General features: G+C 43.2%; 1 protein-coding gene across 1 annotated transcript in view; it reads left to right on the plus strand.

Moving 5' to 3' along the window:
* Positions 1–9597: 9597 nt before the first annotated feature.
* The window catches only part of Pias1 (protein inhibitor of activated STAT 1), a 113937-nt gene continuing 105337 nt past the window's right edge, over positions 9598–18197 (plus strand). Inside the window, exon 1 of the mRNA XM_028867044.2 lies at positions 9598–9697. Within this exon, the coding sequence (XP_028722877.1) occupies positions 9674–9697 (24 nt within the window). The 5' untranslated portion in view covers positions 9598–9673. The remainder of the gene's footprint in view (positions 9698–18197) is intronic.

Below are 18197 nucleotides of genomic sequence, written 5' to 3' on the forward strand. Positions count from 1 at the left end.
ATCTAATTTCATGCATCAGGTGGGTCATAAATACCTATAGCTCCAACTCCAAGAGACCCAACTCCCTTGGCCTCCATGAGCACCTACATACACATGCACATACTCACAAACATAATTTAAAAGATAAATAAGTAATTAAGAATAAAAATAAATCACCAGGTGTGGTGGCACACACCTTTAGTCCTAGTATTGAGGTGGCAGAGGCAGATGAATTTGTGAATTTGAGGCCAGTCTAGTCTACATAGTGAGTTCTAGAACAGCCAGAGCTACATAGTGGGACCCTATCTCCAAACAATAACAAAAATAAAATAAAAATAAATCTGGTTTAAAAATTTTTAATGTACCTATAGTCTAATGTAACTTCTTTTGTTTTATACTGTGTTGATCTCCTTCTCTGCCTAGTAATTTTTTTCTACACAAGGGTTAAACATCTGTACTGCTATTTTGTTCAGAATAAGTTTAGGGGTGTAGTGGCAAACAACAATAACAGTTCTCCTAAAACCTCAATATCCTAACTTAGAAGTTTATTTCTGGCCTTGAGCTCTAGTTCAGTGACAGAGTGTGTGCTGAGTATGCGGGATGCTCTGGGTTTGATTTCAAGCGTCACATGAATACCTCAAATGTATTTCTTGCTCACACAGTTATACATGATAACTCCGCAGAATGCTTTGTTGGCCAGAGGCGCTCAGTTATTAGAGTGATAGAAGCTAAGACATTCTGCATTCATCAGGGTCAATTATTTTAAAAAGTTTTTATTAGTTTGTAGTATATGTGATAATGAGTTCCATACAGGTATGTACTGATTATATTCACCCCCCACTGACCATCTCTCATCTCCCTCTTACTCCTGCTGATCCTCTCCTTCCAAACTAGTTCTTTCTGTTTCTACTTTCATGGTGAATCAACAAATTTAGTTAAGGTTCTTTATGGGAAAGTGTTCAGTGATTAGCTATTACTTATAGTAGCCTGGACAACTTGCCGCGGCTACACCCCTGAAGAAAACATCCTTCCTTTCCCCAAGCAGCTGGTAACTACCCATAGACCTTGGCTCACAAGGCCTTGCCCCTCCCTCATTCTTAATGGAATGTTACTGGGCCCAGTCTTGTACTGGGTCTTCTACAGGTAATTATAGCTGGTAAAAGGTAAAGAATGCACCTGCCCTGTCCTGCCTGGAAGATGGTGTTCCACAGCACTCCACCTCTTCCCCAGGCTCTTATTCTTTCTGCGCCTTCTTCCATAGTGGGTAACTTGTATTTTCATCATGCAAGATTTTACAGTAAGGAGATTGCTATGAGTTTCAAAAGAGAATTTATAGTCAGATGTCATGGAATGTGCCTTTTATTCCAGCACTTGAGAGGCAGAGGCAGATAGATCTCTGAGTAAACCTGCCTAGGCAGCCTCTGCTTCCTGAGTTCCGGGATTAAAGGTATACATACCATAGCTTGCTGCCTTCACCTTCTTGCTTCCATGTTAGATGACCAGCTCTTGGCACTCTTCTTCTATAAGAATGCCCACGAGGAGGGTTTCTCTCACTGAGGTCTGATATGGTGGAAGTGAATTGGTGTAGGTCAGGGAGAGCCAGCACATTGGCAATTTGATTAGAGGTGGAATCAACTCTGCCAAGTGCTATGCTTAAATAGGAAGGCACCTAAGGTAGAAACATTGAACCTGAGCAAAATCCTCCTGTTATTGGTTGTTTTGTTCTTTTTCTCCTTTTTTGGGGGGGGTGTTCTGCTACCTAGCTCCCAAATAAATCACTCACGGAGGCTTATTCTTGATTATAAATATCCGGCCTTTGCTTGGCTTGTTTCTTGCTAGCTTTCCTTAACTTAAATTAGCCCATCTAGCTTTTGCCTTTGGACTTTTACTTTTCTCTATTTCTGTATACCTTTCATTATTTCTTACTCCATGGCTTACTGTGTAGATGGGTGGCTGGCTTCTTGTGTCCTCCACCTTCTCTCGTCTTTCTCCTCCCAGATTTCTCCTTCTTATATATTCTCTCTGCCTGCCAGCCCCACCTATCTCTCTCTTCTGCCTTGCTATTGACTGTTCAGTTCTTTATTAGACCAGTCAGGTATTTTAGACCGGCACAGTCACACAGGTTCACAGAGTTAAACAAATGCAACATAAACAAAAGTTTTGTTTATACATGTACATATAGATGTATATGCCCACAGTACATATATATATGTGTATATATATATATATTCATAAATATATGCTATGGTTTTAATTGTTTCTGTAACAATAATGAAGTTGAGCATCTTTTCACATATCAATCTGGCACTGGAAATATGCTTTTTAATGGCATGCCAATTCCAGTCTCATCCATTTCTCTATTGGACAGTCTGCCTTCTATTTTACTGAGTTGAAAGAATACTATAAATTTCTAGTATAACCTAGATTTGTCCTTGGTTGGATGCATATATTTTTCAGTATCTTTTACCTTTATTATCTTGCCTTTTCTCTTTCTTAACAATGTCTTAGGATGATTAAAATTTCATAAATTTCATGTATTTCAACTCCTTAAGGTTTTCTTTTTTGGTTGGATCTATTTATACTGTTCTAAAATTTTTTAAAGGGTCAGAGAGATGGCTCAGTGATTAAGAGTATTTACCACTCTTCCAGAGGACCTGGGTGTGGGTTCCAGCACCCACATGGTGGCTCACAACCATTTGTAACTCCCGTTTCAGGAGATCTAATGCCCTTTTCTGGCAACCATGTGTATGGGACAAGTACATGGTGTATGTAGGCAAAGCACTCATGCACATACAATAAAAATAAATACACCTTCACAATCATGATTATGAAGATAATCTACATTAATTTATGAAATTTTTGTTGCTGCTGTTTTGAGATGGTGTCTCTTTTGTAATTCAGGCTGGCCTTGAACTTAGGTCTTCCTGTTTCAGTCGTCTGAGTACTAGGATTATTAGGTAATATTAGGTACTATGCCTGACTTCTGACATCTTTTCAATATTGAATATTTGGATCTATGAAAAAAGTATAATCTTATTTATTAGATATTTAAATTTTAGAGAAATTTCAATAATTTTCTGAGTAGGAGGCCTATTGATAAATTTATTTCAATTTTTTTATTTTAAAAATAATTATTTTTGAAATTATGTGTATATGTGTGTGGTAGTTTGGATGTAATTGGCCCCCATAATCTCATAGGGAGTAGCACTATTAGGAGGTGTGGCTTTGTTGGAGTGGGTATGGCCTTGTTAGAGGAAGTGTGTCACTGTGGGGCTGGCTTTGAGGTTTCCTATGCTTAGGATATTACCTAGTGTCGCATTTCCTATTGTCTGTGCCTGCAAAATAAAGGACTCTCAGCTCCTGCTCTAGCACCACATCTGCCTGCATGATGATAATGGACTGAACCTCTGAAACTGTAAGCAAGCCACCCCAATTAAATGTTTTCTTTATAAGAGTTGCTGTGGTCATAGTGTTTCTTCATAACAATAAAAAACCCGAAGACAGTACGTTATCTGTGTGTGGGTATGTGAATGTGAGTGTAGTGTCCAAGCAGGCCTGAGTAATCAGGGCCCCAGGAGCTAGTGTTATAGTGAGGGTTCTGGGAATCAAACCCAGGTCCTCTGTGAGAACAGTAATTGTTCTTGACTGACAAGCTATCTCTCCAGTCCCTATTTGTTGTTCTTTTTTTTTTTTTTAATGTGTTTGTTGTTTGAGACAGAGTATAGCATGAATCTTAAAAGTTCTTATTAATAAAACAAACCCGGAGCCAAGTATTGGGGTGAACACTGGAAGATCAGAGAGACAGAACAAGCCACAGTTAACCCTCACCTGGCCAACTTCTCAGCTGATCCTGTTTCCTCAAACTGGAAGCCTCTGTGTCCTCATATCCGAATGGCTCTCAGCTGAACTGTGCTGCTGGAAGCCTGAATGCTTAACCAGCCAAAATGCTTCTAGTTTTTGGTCTCCACGCCTTATATATCTTTCTGTTTTTGCAATTACTCCCTGGGATTAAAGGCGTGAGTCACCATGCCTGGTTGTATCCTTGAACAGATGGATTTCTGCCTCTGGAATGTTAGGATTAAAGGCGTGTGCTACCACTGCCTAACTTATATGTTTAATATTGTGACTGTTCTGTCTCTGACCCCAGATAAGTTTATTAGGGTGCACAATATTTGGGGGAAAACAATACCACCACAACAGAGTCTAATTACGTACCATTGCGTATCCTGGAACCAATGGCTGGCTCACAGAAAACCCACAGAAACCCAACTGCCTCTACCTCCCAATTACTGAGATTAAAGGCGAGTACCGCCACTCTCTGAGCTTTCATTCCTTTGCTGGAGTTGTTTTTAAAATTAGTAATGGTGTGGGGTGGTATTGTGTTCCCCAAAATATTGTGCACCCTAATAAATTTATCTGGGGTCAGAGACAGAACAGCCACTAGATAGAGAGGCTACAAAATGGTTGCACTCACACCTTTAATCCTACCATTCCAGAGGCAGAAATCCATGTGTTCAAGGATACAGTCAAGCATGGTGACTCACGCCTTTAATCCCAGAAAGCGAGCCTTTAATCCCAGGGAGTGATGGCAGATAGCAGAAAGGTATATAAGGCGTGAAGACCAGGAACTAGAAGCATTTGGCTGGTTAAGCTTTCAGGCTTTTGAGCAGCAGCTCAGCTGAGATTCATTCTGGATGAGGACTCAGAGGCTTCCAGTCTGAGGAAACAAGAGCAGCTGAGGAACTGGTGAGATGAGGTGGCTGTGGACTGTTCGGTCTCTCTGATCTTCCAGCGTTCACCCCAGTACCTGGCTCAGGTTTGATTTTGTTGATAAGAACTTTGAAGATGGTGGCATATTTTTTGCCTTGTCTTGTTGAGAGAAGACCTTGCTGTGTAACCCAAGCTGGTCTCAAACTCTTAGCTCTCTGGCCCTACCCTTCTGAATGCTAGGATTTGGGAATGTCTGTATCTTTGTGTCATTGCTTGTATCAGAAGGAATGCTTTCAGTATTTCATCATAACTGTAAAAATTTTTGTAGATTTGGGAAAGATGCTTGTAACTGTATGAACAAATAATCTTGTATTCTTGTTTCAATAAGTGATGGCATCATGAATAGGTTTTCAATTTTTATTAATTTTTGTGTGTGTATTAATTAATGAGAACACCTTACAACCCTCCCCCCCTCGCCCCCGGCAATTTTATTTATTTATTTATTTATTTATTTTTTGACATAGTATCTCGTGCAGCCCAGGCTGGTCTCATATTCATTATATAGCCAAGGATGACAAGTGTCATGGCTCAAGTGTGCACTCTAGCTCTCTTGTACACTCTCCCTTTCACTTTTCTTGAGATGGGTGTTATCACTGTTACCCAAGTTGGTCATGAACTCTTAGGCTCAAACAATACTACCTTAGGCTCCAAAATTCTGGAACCACAGATACGCATGACTCTCCTCTAAATTAAAATCATTAGTTTTCAAATATTAAACAATTAATAAAGATCAGTTTAGTATTTCTATAATAAATCCTGCTTAGCTATAGTGTGGCTATTGAACGGGGCTCAGCCTGAATCACCTTGCTAACATACACAGGTGTAATATGGAAGGACTCATTAGGGATAACAAAAAGACATAGCTATTAGGAAATTGCTGGGAACTTTAGGAGTTTTGTGCCTGGAAGAAGGGACAAAGGCTAAACTATATTTTAAATTTGTTTGTTTGTTTATTCTGTTTTTCGAGACAGGGTTTCTCCATGTAGTTTTGGTGCCCGTCCTGGATCTCGCTCTGTAGACCAGGCTGGCCTCGAACTCACAGAGATCCGCCTGCCTCTGCCTCCCGAGTGCTGGGATTAAAGGTGTGCACCACTGCAGCCTGACTTAAATATTTATTTTTGAGGCAAGGCTTCTTGTAGGGCAAGCTGGCCACAAACTTGCTATGTGGCCCATGCTGTCTTTGAACTCCTGATTCTCTCCCCTCACCTCCCAAGTGCTGGGATTTTAGCTTTGGGTCACTGCTGTGGGATGCCTTTCTATAAGTATTAATTATGTTGCTCTCATTGGTTGATAAATAAAGCTGTTTGGCCAATGGTGAGGCAGAATAAGGTTAGGTGTGTACTGAAGACAGAGGCGAAGAAGGTGGAGTCAGGGAGTCGCCAACCTGTCATCCAAGGAGCAACATGTAATGGGTCACAGGCAGAACAGGTGATGATACATAGATTGATAGTAATGGGTTGAGTTAAATTATATGAGCTGACTAGCAGGCCATCTGAGAGATTCGCCCAGACCGTGGGTCTAGGCAGGACCAAGGCCACCACTCCTGGCTATTTACTTATACATACATTGTGGCTATATAACTTAAGCTAGCCTAGAACTCACGATGTAGTTCAGGCTGGCCTTGAGTGCTTGGAAATCTGAAGCATGATCCTAAATTAGTCTCTATAAATTCTCAGACCGAATGGGGGTGGGAGGTTGAGATCCTGTCTCCACCCGCTTTATATTCCTGTCTCCACCTCCCTAGTGCTGGGATTAAAGGCATGCACCCCCACTCTGTCTCTCTTTTAGACTGGTTCAATCTTGTGTGGCCCAGGGTGGCCTTGAACTCCTGATCTTCCTGCTTCCTCCTCACAAGTGCTGAGATTAAAGGTGTGTGCCACCACTGTCCGGCCTCTATGGTTAACTAGTGGCTAGCTTTGCCCTCTGATCTCCAGGCAAGCTTTATTTGTCAGAACAGAAACAAAATATAACACAACAGAAATCCTCCTGCCTCAGGGCCCCCAAACTGTTGGGATCATGTCTTTGTATTGCACATTCAGCTGTTAAGGAAAGACTAGTGAGTGTGGCCCAAATTCTGGGATTACAGGCCTTCACTGTTACCGCCAGCTCCAAACGTAGGGCCCGAGAAGGCAAAGGCGCCTGAGGGTCAGGGAAACCAAGTGAGGCCCTGTCAGTCAGTCTGTTCTCTCAGCAGGGACAAAACTGCCTCAGTTTGGAAGAGGGCGGTGGTTGTGAAGACTCAACAAGACAGGCTGCCTTGGTATATTTTAAAAGCAGCAATCAGCTGGACTCAGACACCAGAAATGAATGAAAGGAGAGGGGTAAGGATGCTTTCGAGACTTCCGTTTTGAAAGTCGACCGAATACTCGATAATAGTGAGATTCTTGGGAAAGGAGCAAGACTGGGTCAAAGGTCTCCTTGACAGGATGAATGGGAGGTGATGAGAGATTCGGAATAGATACTAGGTGGTAGCTAGTAACATTCATGAATCAACCTCTTTTTAATTCATTATTCATTCATTCTGAGACTTGTAACCCTAGCTGACCTGGAACATACTTCCTATGTAGATCAGGCTGGTCTCAATCTCACAAGGGATCTGCCTACTCTGCCTGGAATGCTGGGGTTAAAAGTCTGCACCCCTCCCACTTTCTTAATAATAATAATAATAATAATAATAATAATAATAACAAAATAACAATAATATTTCTTTTGGAATAGGATCTCATGTACCCTAGGCTTGCCTGCAACTGGAACCCCTGATCTTTTACCTCCCTACTACTGGGATTTCAGGCATGCAACCCCATGCCCAGTTTTAGGCAGTGTTGCAGATCACATGGCCTCTTGTATATTAATTAGGCAGTTAGGTAAACAGTCCACAAGGGGAGCTGGATCTCTAGGTCTGCCTGGATTAGGATTGGGTAATGAAGTCCAAGATGCAGATGTGTGAAAATCCTTCTATTATAGACCAAAAGACAGAGTTGAATAGTAGTTCTCGGTGGTTGAATAAAGATCATGGACTGAGTCCTAGATTCGCCCCTATTTAAAGATTAAACCAAAGCTGGACATGGTGGCACATGTCTTTAACTCCTCTGGGAGGCAGAGGCAGGTGACTCTTTGGGCGTTTAAGGCCAGTCTGCTCTATATAGCTAGTTCCAGGGCTGCATAGTGAGACCCATAGTGAAATGGGGTGGGGGGGGGAGAGGGGGAAGGAGAGGAGAGGAGGGAGAGGGAAAGGGAGAGAGGGAGGGGAGAGAGAGAGAGAGAGAGAGAGAGAGAGAGAGAGAGAGAGAGAGAGAGAGAGAGCTGCCCCAGGGAAGGAGATAGGAATGGAATGTCAGGACAGTGACAGTGATGTGGAGGAAAGTTCAGGAGAACTGTTTCAAGAGAAAGCAAGCACAGCAGCTGTTAGCAGTTCCCTCTAGCCAAGTTAGATAAGACCTGAGCGCCGAGCGTGGGCTCTGCAAAGGTATAGATGAACAGCAGTCGTCTTAATAAATGGTCAAGATGGTGGCAGTCTAGCTGCATCAGGGTAGGTCAACAGGTCGATGCCACTGGGGAAGTGGGAACAAGCACTGTAGAAAAAGGAAGTCATGTTTGCGAATTTATTCAGTGAAGAAAGCAGAGAAATAGAGTGGCCACTGAAGGCAATTTTGGATTCAAAGCAAGTTTAAATTTAAGTAAGAGGAATTTTGATAAGTTTATATGCTGATGAGAATGATTCAGTGGAGGAGGGGGGCAGGAAACTCAAAAAACACTGAAGTAAAAACTTTAGGAACCTGGGAGTGAAAATAATCCAGGTCGCTGGTCAAGACCTGGCCTTGAATTCTGAGACACTTCAGAGTAACTCAAATGTTAAGATAATTTTGGGTCAGGCGGTGGTGGCACATGCCTTTAATCCCAGCACTCGGGAGGCAGAGGCAGGCGGATCTCTGTGAGTTCGAGGCCAGCATGGGCTACCAAGTCAGTCCCAGGAAAGGCGCAAAGCTACACAGAGAAACCCTGTCTTGAAAAACCAAAAAAAAAAAAAAAAAAAAAAAAAAAGATAATTTTGATAGTGTAAAGGGCTGGGGTTTTGCAGGAAGTAGAGGAGCCCTTTAGTAGAGCGTAGGCATGAAATAACCTTTCTTCTAGTCTAAATATCAATATAGTTGGAGAAAATACTTTTGGGATTAAGCATACCTCCCCCTAAACCATTTTCCCCTCTTAATGAGTCTTTTGATCCCAATGCTATTCATCACCATTAGTAATTATATCTTTATTAGTTCACAGATCCGTCCCCTGTGAGTGACAGGACAGTGATCTTGCCGAATTTCTAAACTCACAGGGCGAGTTGGCGAATGGAAGTTAGCCGGATTTGTCTTTGGACACCCCGTTAAATACTGTTTGAGCGAGTCTCTTTTCTCCTCTGAGCTTTTATTTCGGAAAAGATACCGTGAGAAGGACAATGTTTTCTTTGACGACCTCATTGCTTCATCGTAAGGATCCGCGTCAAAAGCCCCGGAAACAACAAAACTGGCTAGTTGTGGCCCATAGGCAGCCGTGTTCAGTGCAGGTGCGGAATGGGAGGCGTAGTGGCTTCTGTCAACAGGGGCTCAAGCCGATAGCCGAAGGGCGAAGCTCAGGCCAACAAGCCCTAGCTGCTGCCTCATTCCGGGATGCTCCTGGCCGGGCCGGCGTGGGGGCGGGGAGGCCGAGGTAGTAATAACTGTCAAACCTCCGGCTTGGCGCCATTATTTAAATAGTACGTGCCGGTCTAGCAACTGTGCGTGCCCGGGGCGGGGCGGCGAGCTCCAGGAGCGGGGCGGAGGCCAGGGGCGGGGCGGGAAGGCTGAGGGGCGGGGCGGGGGCGGAGTCAAGCCAGCTAGAGGGGAGGGTCCAGCGCGGCCCCGGCGAGCTTCAGTGCGCTTGCGCTGACAGACGCAAGATGGCGGACAGTGCGGAACTAAAGGTAAAGCGCAGCTCGAATTCACTTCTAATATTCGGCCGCGGAGACGGCGCCGCTGGTGCCGGGGGGGATGGGTCGGACCCTGGGGGGGCCGCTCGGGCCGGGCTCCACCCGGGTCTGGAGTTGTAGACGGGAGAGGTGCTCCGGGCCTCAGTAGAGGGGGCCTGGCTGCGGCGGGCCGTGGGCCCCGGGTGCCTCGGGGGCGCTGACGGGTCGTCCCCGGCGTGTTATTGTTGTGGGCGCCTCTGGCGGGGGTGGCGGGGCGAAGAGAGAGTGAGTCGGGACGTGGCGGCAGCGGCGGTCCCCGGGGCCCGGGTGCCTCACCTTGCAGCCCGCCTCCCCGCCCCCCCTCACGGGCAGCCGGGGGCTGGGGGGGGGTAGGGTGCGCTTGGAAGCGGGGGATTGGGAAAACTGCCCCGCCGCCGCTTCCTCTTCCTCTTTCGCGGTCCCGGGCTCCTGTCAGGCGCTGCGCTCGGACCCCCGGGAACTTGGCTCCGGCCGCCCCGCCCCTCCGCGGCGCCCAGGCGCCCCCGCCCCGCTCGCAGCCGCTGCTCGCCTGTCAGTGGGTGCCGGGCCAGTGGGAAAGCGCGATCCTGGGGCGATCGGCTGGGGGACACGGGGGAAAAGCTCTTGGAAAGTTTAGCGAGCCCGGAGCCGGCGTTGGGGGTTCGGCTAAGGGGTTGCAAGGGGAGTCTGCCGGGGCGGGACGTTACTGTTTTTCTCTTGGTGCCGGGCCATCCGGGGTGGGTAGGGGAGTAACCCCCTGGAAGAGTGTGCATTTGGGAGTGGTGGTGGGGATGCACCTCTCTACTCTCTTGCTGTCGCTGGTGTGGCGGCTGAGAGCAGTCTTGGGGGTCTCTGTACACACCATGATGGCGATGCTATAGCTGATGGAGGTGAATGGTTTGTGTTTATATCCCCCAGTTGCCTTTTGTTTGTTAGGGACATCTTGCTGGCCATGTTGATTTAAACGAAATTCTCCTCCCACCCCCCATCCTACTCCAACCTCCAATAAATAGAATGTTCCATCGTTCCTCTCAACTGTACCAATTACTCATGCCTCGCGAAATTAGATGAAAGGGTGCCCCCTTTCCCCCGCTTTTTCTCCCACCCCAATCTTTACCTGATGATGGCTTCTTTACCGAAGCAGATATACCACTACACAAGCAGTTGGGGGAGGGCTGGTGGAACCCTTATGATTGGATTGTGACAAATGGGGCTCCGCTTGAATAATTTTGGTTTAGTAGCAGGCAGTTCTTAACTAATGCATATTATTTAGAGGCTCTGAACACGGTATTCCCTTTTCTGGCTTCCTGTGTGCGAACCAAACAGCTGGTTATATAGCCCAACAGAGAACAGTGGAGACTGGGCTATGCAATTGTAAATCTTCAGGGGGGATTTAGAAATTCTTTTTATAATCAATAAAAATTACTAATTTTTTTCTCCATTATGATGAGAAAACTTCTAGAATAAGCAGACCCATTACATTTGTTTCTGGGCACTTTTGTGTGTGGAAAAGTCTCACTGGAAGATCCTTTTTCTCTAGTAACTTTGCAGTGTTAACATTCCAAGATTTTTGTATTAAGATCTTTGTATAAGATTTGAGTATTTGTTCTTTTAAGTTTACTTCTAATTACTAACTTGTTTAAAACAGAATATGTTGAATGGAGAGTTCCTTTTGTTTGTTTGTTTTTTAAAGATGGATTTACTCTGTAGCTCACGTTGGCCTGGAACTTGCAGAGATTCTCCAGCCTTTACCTCTCTAGTGCTGGGATTAAAGGTATCCACCACTATGCTCTACTTGGATGGTTTCATTTATCTCAATTTCAGACTATTGACTTCACTGAGAAAGTCTCAGAAATTAGAAATTTTGGAGATAATCAACTTGCAAATAAAAACAAACAAACAAGCTGGGTGATGGTGGCACATGCTTTTAATCCCAGCGCTGGGGAGGCAGAGGCTGGAGGATCTCTGAGTTTAAATCCAGACTGGTCTATAGAGTGAGTTCCAGGACAGCCAGGACTACACAGAGAAACCCTCTCTTGCATCCCACCTCCCCCTAAAAAAAAAAGAATCCAAACTCAAAAAACCCAAGCAAGCAAGCAAACAAACAAACCAGAGCTCAAGTATGTGTGTTTTGTATTCTAATAGTCACTGTGATGTTGTCATCTTTTTTTGTTGTTTGTTTTGTTTTTTGAGACAGGATTTCTCTGTAGCTTTAGTTGTCCTGGAACTCACTTTGTAGATCAGGCTGGCCTCAAACTCAGAGATCCACCTGTCTCTGCCTCTCTAGTGACAGGATTAAAGGAATGCGCCACCACTGCCTGGGTGTTGCGGTCATCTTTGCCTCCTAATATTAATTTTATTAGGAGTCTATTTGAAAAATAGCTAGCCAGGTCTTTTATTTATGAACTGTGGAGTAAGGTTGAAAAGCTTGTGGGAAAAGTACATGCATGCAGAGAGATGACCTTCTTTGTTCTTTCAGTTTTAAGAAAATGCCTCTGGGGCCAGGTGGGTGGTTCAGAGCCTTTAATCCCAGCACTCAGGAGCCAGAGGCAGGTAGATCTCTGTGAGTTTGAGGTCACCTGGTCTACAGAGCAAGTTCCAGGACAGTCAGGGCTACATAGTTAAGACCCTGTCTCAAAAAACAAACAAACAAAAAGAGAAAGAAAGAAAAGAAAAGAAAGTGCCTTTGGGGATAGATGAGATCCCTGGAGTGAGTCTTGTTAGGTAAAGTTTCTCTTTACACATGCTGAACGGGAAATGGTGTTTTTCTAAAACTGGCCTCCATTTTTTCACCGTCTCTAAAATCTCCTTGAGAGTTTTCCAGAGGGCTTGTTTTCCACTTCTGTGTTTCTGTTAGTGTGCCATTGTATGTGCCTGAGACTTCGAGGAGCTGTGATAGATTCCTTAGCTGGTGATAGCTGTGTGGTTAGGTTTACTGTTCTCTTTTGGGGAGTAGGCGAGGTGACAATAGAAATGCCTACCATAGTTACTTAAGAATGCATATAATCTTTTTTTTTTTGTGCAGTGAAGTCTGGAAGATATTCTCTCAGAAATAATTTTTCAGGGTGTGTGTGTGTGTGTGTGTGTGTGTGTGAGAGAGAGAGAGAGAGAGAGAGAGAGAGAGAGAGAGAGAGAGAGAGAGAGAGATTGATTGATTTTTGGAGATGAATATCATATAGTCTAATAAAATAGAGAAATCCAAATAATAATTAGAGGGAGAAAACCCTAGGTGTTTTTTTTTTAATGGAAATACCTAACTAATAGGAGCCACTGATCAAATACTGATTTTTTTTTTCCTTATCCCAGTTCACAACCCACATTTGACTGTGCTGTGGATTGTATTCATAACTATTTTCCTAATGGCCCTTTTAGTGAATCCTTTTAAATCTATAGTGATTCTGCAAAGATCAAATGGAAAAAACAGATCTGTATTCCCTGTAGGGATAGCACAAGCTCATTGAAGATATTGCCAGTATTACAAGATTGTGAGTCATAGATATCAAAATGAGTTCTATGTGCACTTTTACTTATGAAAAGTTTAATTTTTCATTAGAGGAATACCCACAAGTGACTTCTGTGAGGCTGTGAAGGTGAAGGCACTTCAAGTGTGCAGACCTAGTGGTCTTGGTAGTGAGAACCTGACAGTTTCATTGCTCCTTGGATTTGTTTGTTTTTTAGACAACCTCTCTCTGTAGCTCTGGCTAGCCTGGGACTTGTTTTGTAGACCAGGCAAGTCACACAGATCTGACTGCCTTTGCTTCTGGATTGCTGAGATTAACGATGTGTCATCATGCCTGGCTAGAGATCCTTTAAAAATACTCTTTTAGAGCTGGGTGGTGGTGGCGGCAGCAGCAGCAGCAGCAGCAGCAGCAGCAGCAGCAGCAGCAGCAGCAGCAGCAGCAGCAGCGGTGCACGCCTTTAATCCCGGCACTGGAAGGCAGAGCCAGGCGGATCTCTGTGAGTTCAAGGACAGCCTAGGCTACAGAGTGAGTTGCAGGACAGGCTCAAAGCTACACAGAGAAACCCTGTCTGGAAAAAACAAACAAACAAGCAAAAAAAAAAAAAAAAACCTCTTAGATCTGGGCAGTGGTGGCGCACACCTTTAATCTTTAATCCCAGCCTTCGGAGGCAGAGGCAGGTGGATCTCTTGAGTTCGAGGCCAGCCTGGTCTACAGAGCAAGTTCCAGGACAGCCAGGGCTACACAGAGAAACTCTGTCTCGGAAAAAAAAAAAAAAAAAAAACAATAACAACAAAAAACAGCCTCAGATAACAACAAAACACCCTAAGCCAGTGGTTTTCAACCCTCTTAATGCTTTAATACAGTCCCTTATGTTGTGGTGACCCCCAACCATAAAATTATACCTTTGCTGCTTCATAAGTATAATATTGCTGCTGTTATGAATTGTAATGTAAATATCTGATATGTGATATGCAGGATATCTGATATTCAGCCCCTGTGAAAGGGTCATTTGACCCCCCAAAGGCATCTTAACCCACATGTTGAGAACTGCTGCCCTAAACCAAGAAAAAACAAACAACAATAACAAACAAAAATAAAGATTTCTCTTATACAGACAGGGATTCACTTTGTAGTTCCTGATGGCCTTGAGTTGACAACCTTGCCTCAGTCTCCAGAATGCTAGGTTCTCAGCATAAGCCACCACACTCACCTTCCAAAGCCATTATTTTTTCTTAACAAATGTTTTTTGCATTAAAACTCAACGTAAGTTATATTGCTATTTTAACTCACAGGATAAACAGTAGGAGGGAAGGATTCATTGCTTTCAAGGAGTAAATAATGGAATCCAATGAGAAGGGAAGCCATACTTTTTAAAGTATCTGCTGTGTAAGCGAATCAGTAAATTTTGTTGTCATATCTGTCTCTTTATTTTCAACAAATAACCACTTAGTTTTGATCTCTGTGGTGTAATTTGTCTGCTTTTATTTCACATAGAGGCAAGTAAATCTGACATTTTATTCATGGATTTGATTTTAATCTCTCTGACTTGCTTTTGTGAAATGCTGCATTTAGATGGCTTTTGTTTTATGTCACTTCTTGGGAAGTGTATTTTAAAACAATTTGAAAAACACTTTAGTTTTTAAGTATTTCATGTAATTGTTTTGAAATATTGCCGCCTTTTCCTTGGTGGTTTTCTCCGGGTGAATGCATTGTCTTTCTCTTCAATGAGTGTCTTGTAATCCCCTTTGATTGCAGTAGTTCTTAGTAGTGAGACCATAGCTGATTAACCTTGTGTCTCTCCTGGTGAACTCCATCAGCATGCTGCTCCAGGGTTCATGCTGAGGCTTTTGATTCCAATGTAATTTGTACCCTTTCATGCTGGTAACTAGGGATAAGAAAATAAAGTGGTTTGTGGTTGTAGTGGGATCTAGGAAGAAATATCTGTCTCAGAAAGTAGAATTTTATAAAATGTAGCCTATTAAAAACTAAACAAAAACTTGCTTTCTTACTTCACAGAATTGATGGTACTGTTTTCTTAAGTGTTCAGCTCTGTTACTAAGCGTTTATTTTTTGAGATAGTAGTTTCATGTAGCCCCAGCTGGCCTTAAACTGTGTAGCTGAAGATGACCTTGAACTCCTGATGTGTTGAGATGACAGGCATAAGCCATTATGCTCTACTATCTTGTGTTTGAAGACTATAGTATCTTATTTGTGTACTTCTGTTCAGTTTATACTGCATCACATTATAGTCTTTGCTCTTTACAATAGTTTTTCGAAATAGGAGAGGAATATAAGAGGTAAAGAAGCCTAGAAAAGACAAGTTTTAACAACACATGGTGGCAAGAACTTGCGTGTAGGTCTTTGGTTTCAAAGCTCTTCATAAGCCTCCCTAAAGAAGCCAGGGCAGTCCTGGAGGTGGTAGGCACCTAGCTCACAAAGAGTTGTCATGTTACTAACATGTTTCCTTTTGCTCTATGCAAGGGTATTTTGGGGGGATACTCTCTATTGCTTTTTGTAAGCTGTCTTTTTTTATTTTAATTTTTTTATTTTTTTCGAGACAGGTTTTCTCTGTGTAGTTTTGGTGCCCATCCTGTAGACCAGGCTGTCCTTGAACTCACAGAGATCCTCCTGGCTCTGCCTCCAGGCCACCACTGCCCAGCCCTAAGCTGTCTTTTTATTAAAGACAAGGTTTCACGATATAGCCCTGGCTGGTCTGTAACTGGCTATGTAGATCAGGCTGGCCTTGATCTCATAAAGAGCCACCTGCCTTTGTCTCCACAGTGCTGGGATTAAAGGTGAGTGCCACCATGTTTGGAGTTCATTAGTTGGAGTCATACAAATTAATTTTCTTTTTAATTTTGAGGTTTTATTTTTATTTATTTATTTATTTATTTTTGGTTTTTTCGAGACAGGGTTTCTCTGTGTAGCTTTGCGCCTTTCCTGGAACTCACTTGGTAGCCCAGGCTGGCCTCGAACTCACAGAGATCCGCCTGGCTCTGCCTCCCGAGTGCTGGGATTAAAGGCGTGCGCCACCACCGCCCGGCTTTGAGGTTTTATTTTTATTTTATGCCTTTGAGTGTTTGCCTAAATGTTATGTCTATGCACACCGATCATGCAGTATTCACAGAGGCCAGAAGAGGGCGTTGGATCCCCTGGAATTGGAGTTAACAGATGGTTGTGAGCCACTGCCTTGTGGATGCTGGGGATAGAATTCTGGCTTCTGGAAGAGCAGCCACTGCTCTTAACCACTGAACCATTTCTCCAAACCCCCACTTTTTTGGTTTTTGAAACAATCTCACTATGTACCTAACACTAATCTCCAACTAACTAAAGCATGCCAATTTTTGCAGTTACTATTTTGCTTAGAAAACTGTCATAAAATACTAAAAAGAAGACAGAAAAATGGCACGTAATTCCAGCTCTCAGAAATACTATGGTTAACATCTAGGCATCTATCAATTTAGACCTTCTGTAACTGTAGATGTATCTATATTATCACAAAAAGGCATCACAATATTAAACATTGTTATTATTTATTTATTTTTTTGAGATGGAGTCTCTCTGTTATGTAGGTCTGGCCGTCCTGGAACTTGCTGTGTAAAACAGGGTAGGCTTGAAACCTCAGAGATCCACCATGCCTGGCATACGTACTCAACACACACACACACACACACACACACACACACACACACACACACACACGTCACAAGTAGCCTGGGTTGGCTTTAGATTCTCTGTGTAGTGTTAGATAACCTTGAACGCCTGATTCTTCTCTCATAAGGCATGCCTGGTATATGTTGGGCTGGGGATTGAACTCAAGCATCGTGAATATTAGACTGGCAGTTTATCACCTGAACTACATCCATAGCTTTTTTTTTTTTCCTTTGTAATCTGTTATTTTTGTGATAAGCCTTTCAGCTTTGTAGATATGAATCCAGGTTACTTTGTATTTTATTCTTATATTAACTCAACATTATATAATTGGTTTTTTGTTTGGGGAGGGGGCTGGGATTAAACCCTTGTGATTTTCATGCCTTGACAGATAGCCTTGTGTAAAACTTTGCAAGTGTTCATTTTAACAGCACAGACTTTCGAACTGTAGAGAGCAGTGTAGATGCTTTTCTGATTCAGGTGTCCTGAGTGAAGAGAATCAGCAACTCTTAGCTTATTTCTTGTTTTATCTTCATTGTTCTTCTGTCCTATGTGTCAGGTAAGATTGCTAAATGATGTAAACAAACAATGCATCTGAATCAGAACATTTGATAAAGAATGAACTTGATGATGAGGTAGCGTATTTAATTGATCTCAAGTATGTTTGATTTTGGAAATTATATAAAGTAATCAAGTATTGTGAGTTTTGTGTATTAGGTGCTTGTCAGTTTTAAATGGCATGTTGAAACTATTGAACATTAATATAGAGAAAGTAGAAATGAGAACAACTTCCCATTTTTTAATGTGGAATCAGTGTTGCCATGGTTTTTAATTGGTAGGTAATGCTGTTTGGAGGAGCTGATTATGGAAAGGTTACATAGGCTGTGGAAATATTTTTCTATTTTAAGAAGGAACCTTTTGGGGTTATGGTAATTAATAAGTGCACGTGTAAGTTATGAATGCTTTTTTCTTCCTGAGCCTGTGTCACTGCATAGTCCAGGCTAGTCTCAAACTCAGGATTCTCTTTGCTCAGCTTCCCTAATGCTGAGACTACAGGTGTGTGCTAGCACCCCACGTGATGAAGTTCATCTGTGGAATGGATTGTTCTAGATTTGTTGATTTGCTCTTCGTTAGCGTTCTTTCTGAGTAGTTTTAAAGTACTTAGTTGTTTTGTCAATAAGTGTGAGTGATCTGGGATTTATGCTTTGACTTTAGATGACTAGGTAGTGACTCACAGAAGACCCCTGGGGTAGGCAGAGGCCAGGAGCAATAGCTCCCACCCAGTGCACAGTCGACTGTCAGGGCAGCCACTGCAGTGCCTGGTTGGGTCGGCTTGAGGCTTTCTCAGGATGCGGCTCCCTACGGTGCGTGGGTGCGTGCGTGTG

The sequence above is a fragment of the Peromyscus leucopus genome, chromosome 7 (genome assembly GCF_004664715.2).
Source record: "Peromyscus leucopus breed LL Stock chromosome 7, UCI_PerLeu_2.1, whole genome shotgun sequence".
Classification (NCBI taxonomy): domain Eukaryota; kingdom Metazoa; phylum Chordata; class Mammalia; order Rodentia; family Cricetidae; genus Peromyscus; species Peromyscus leucopus.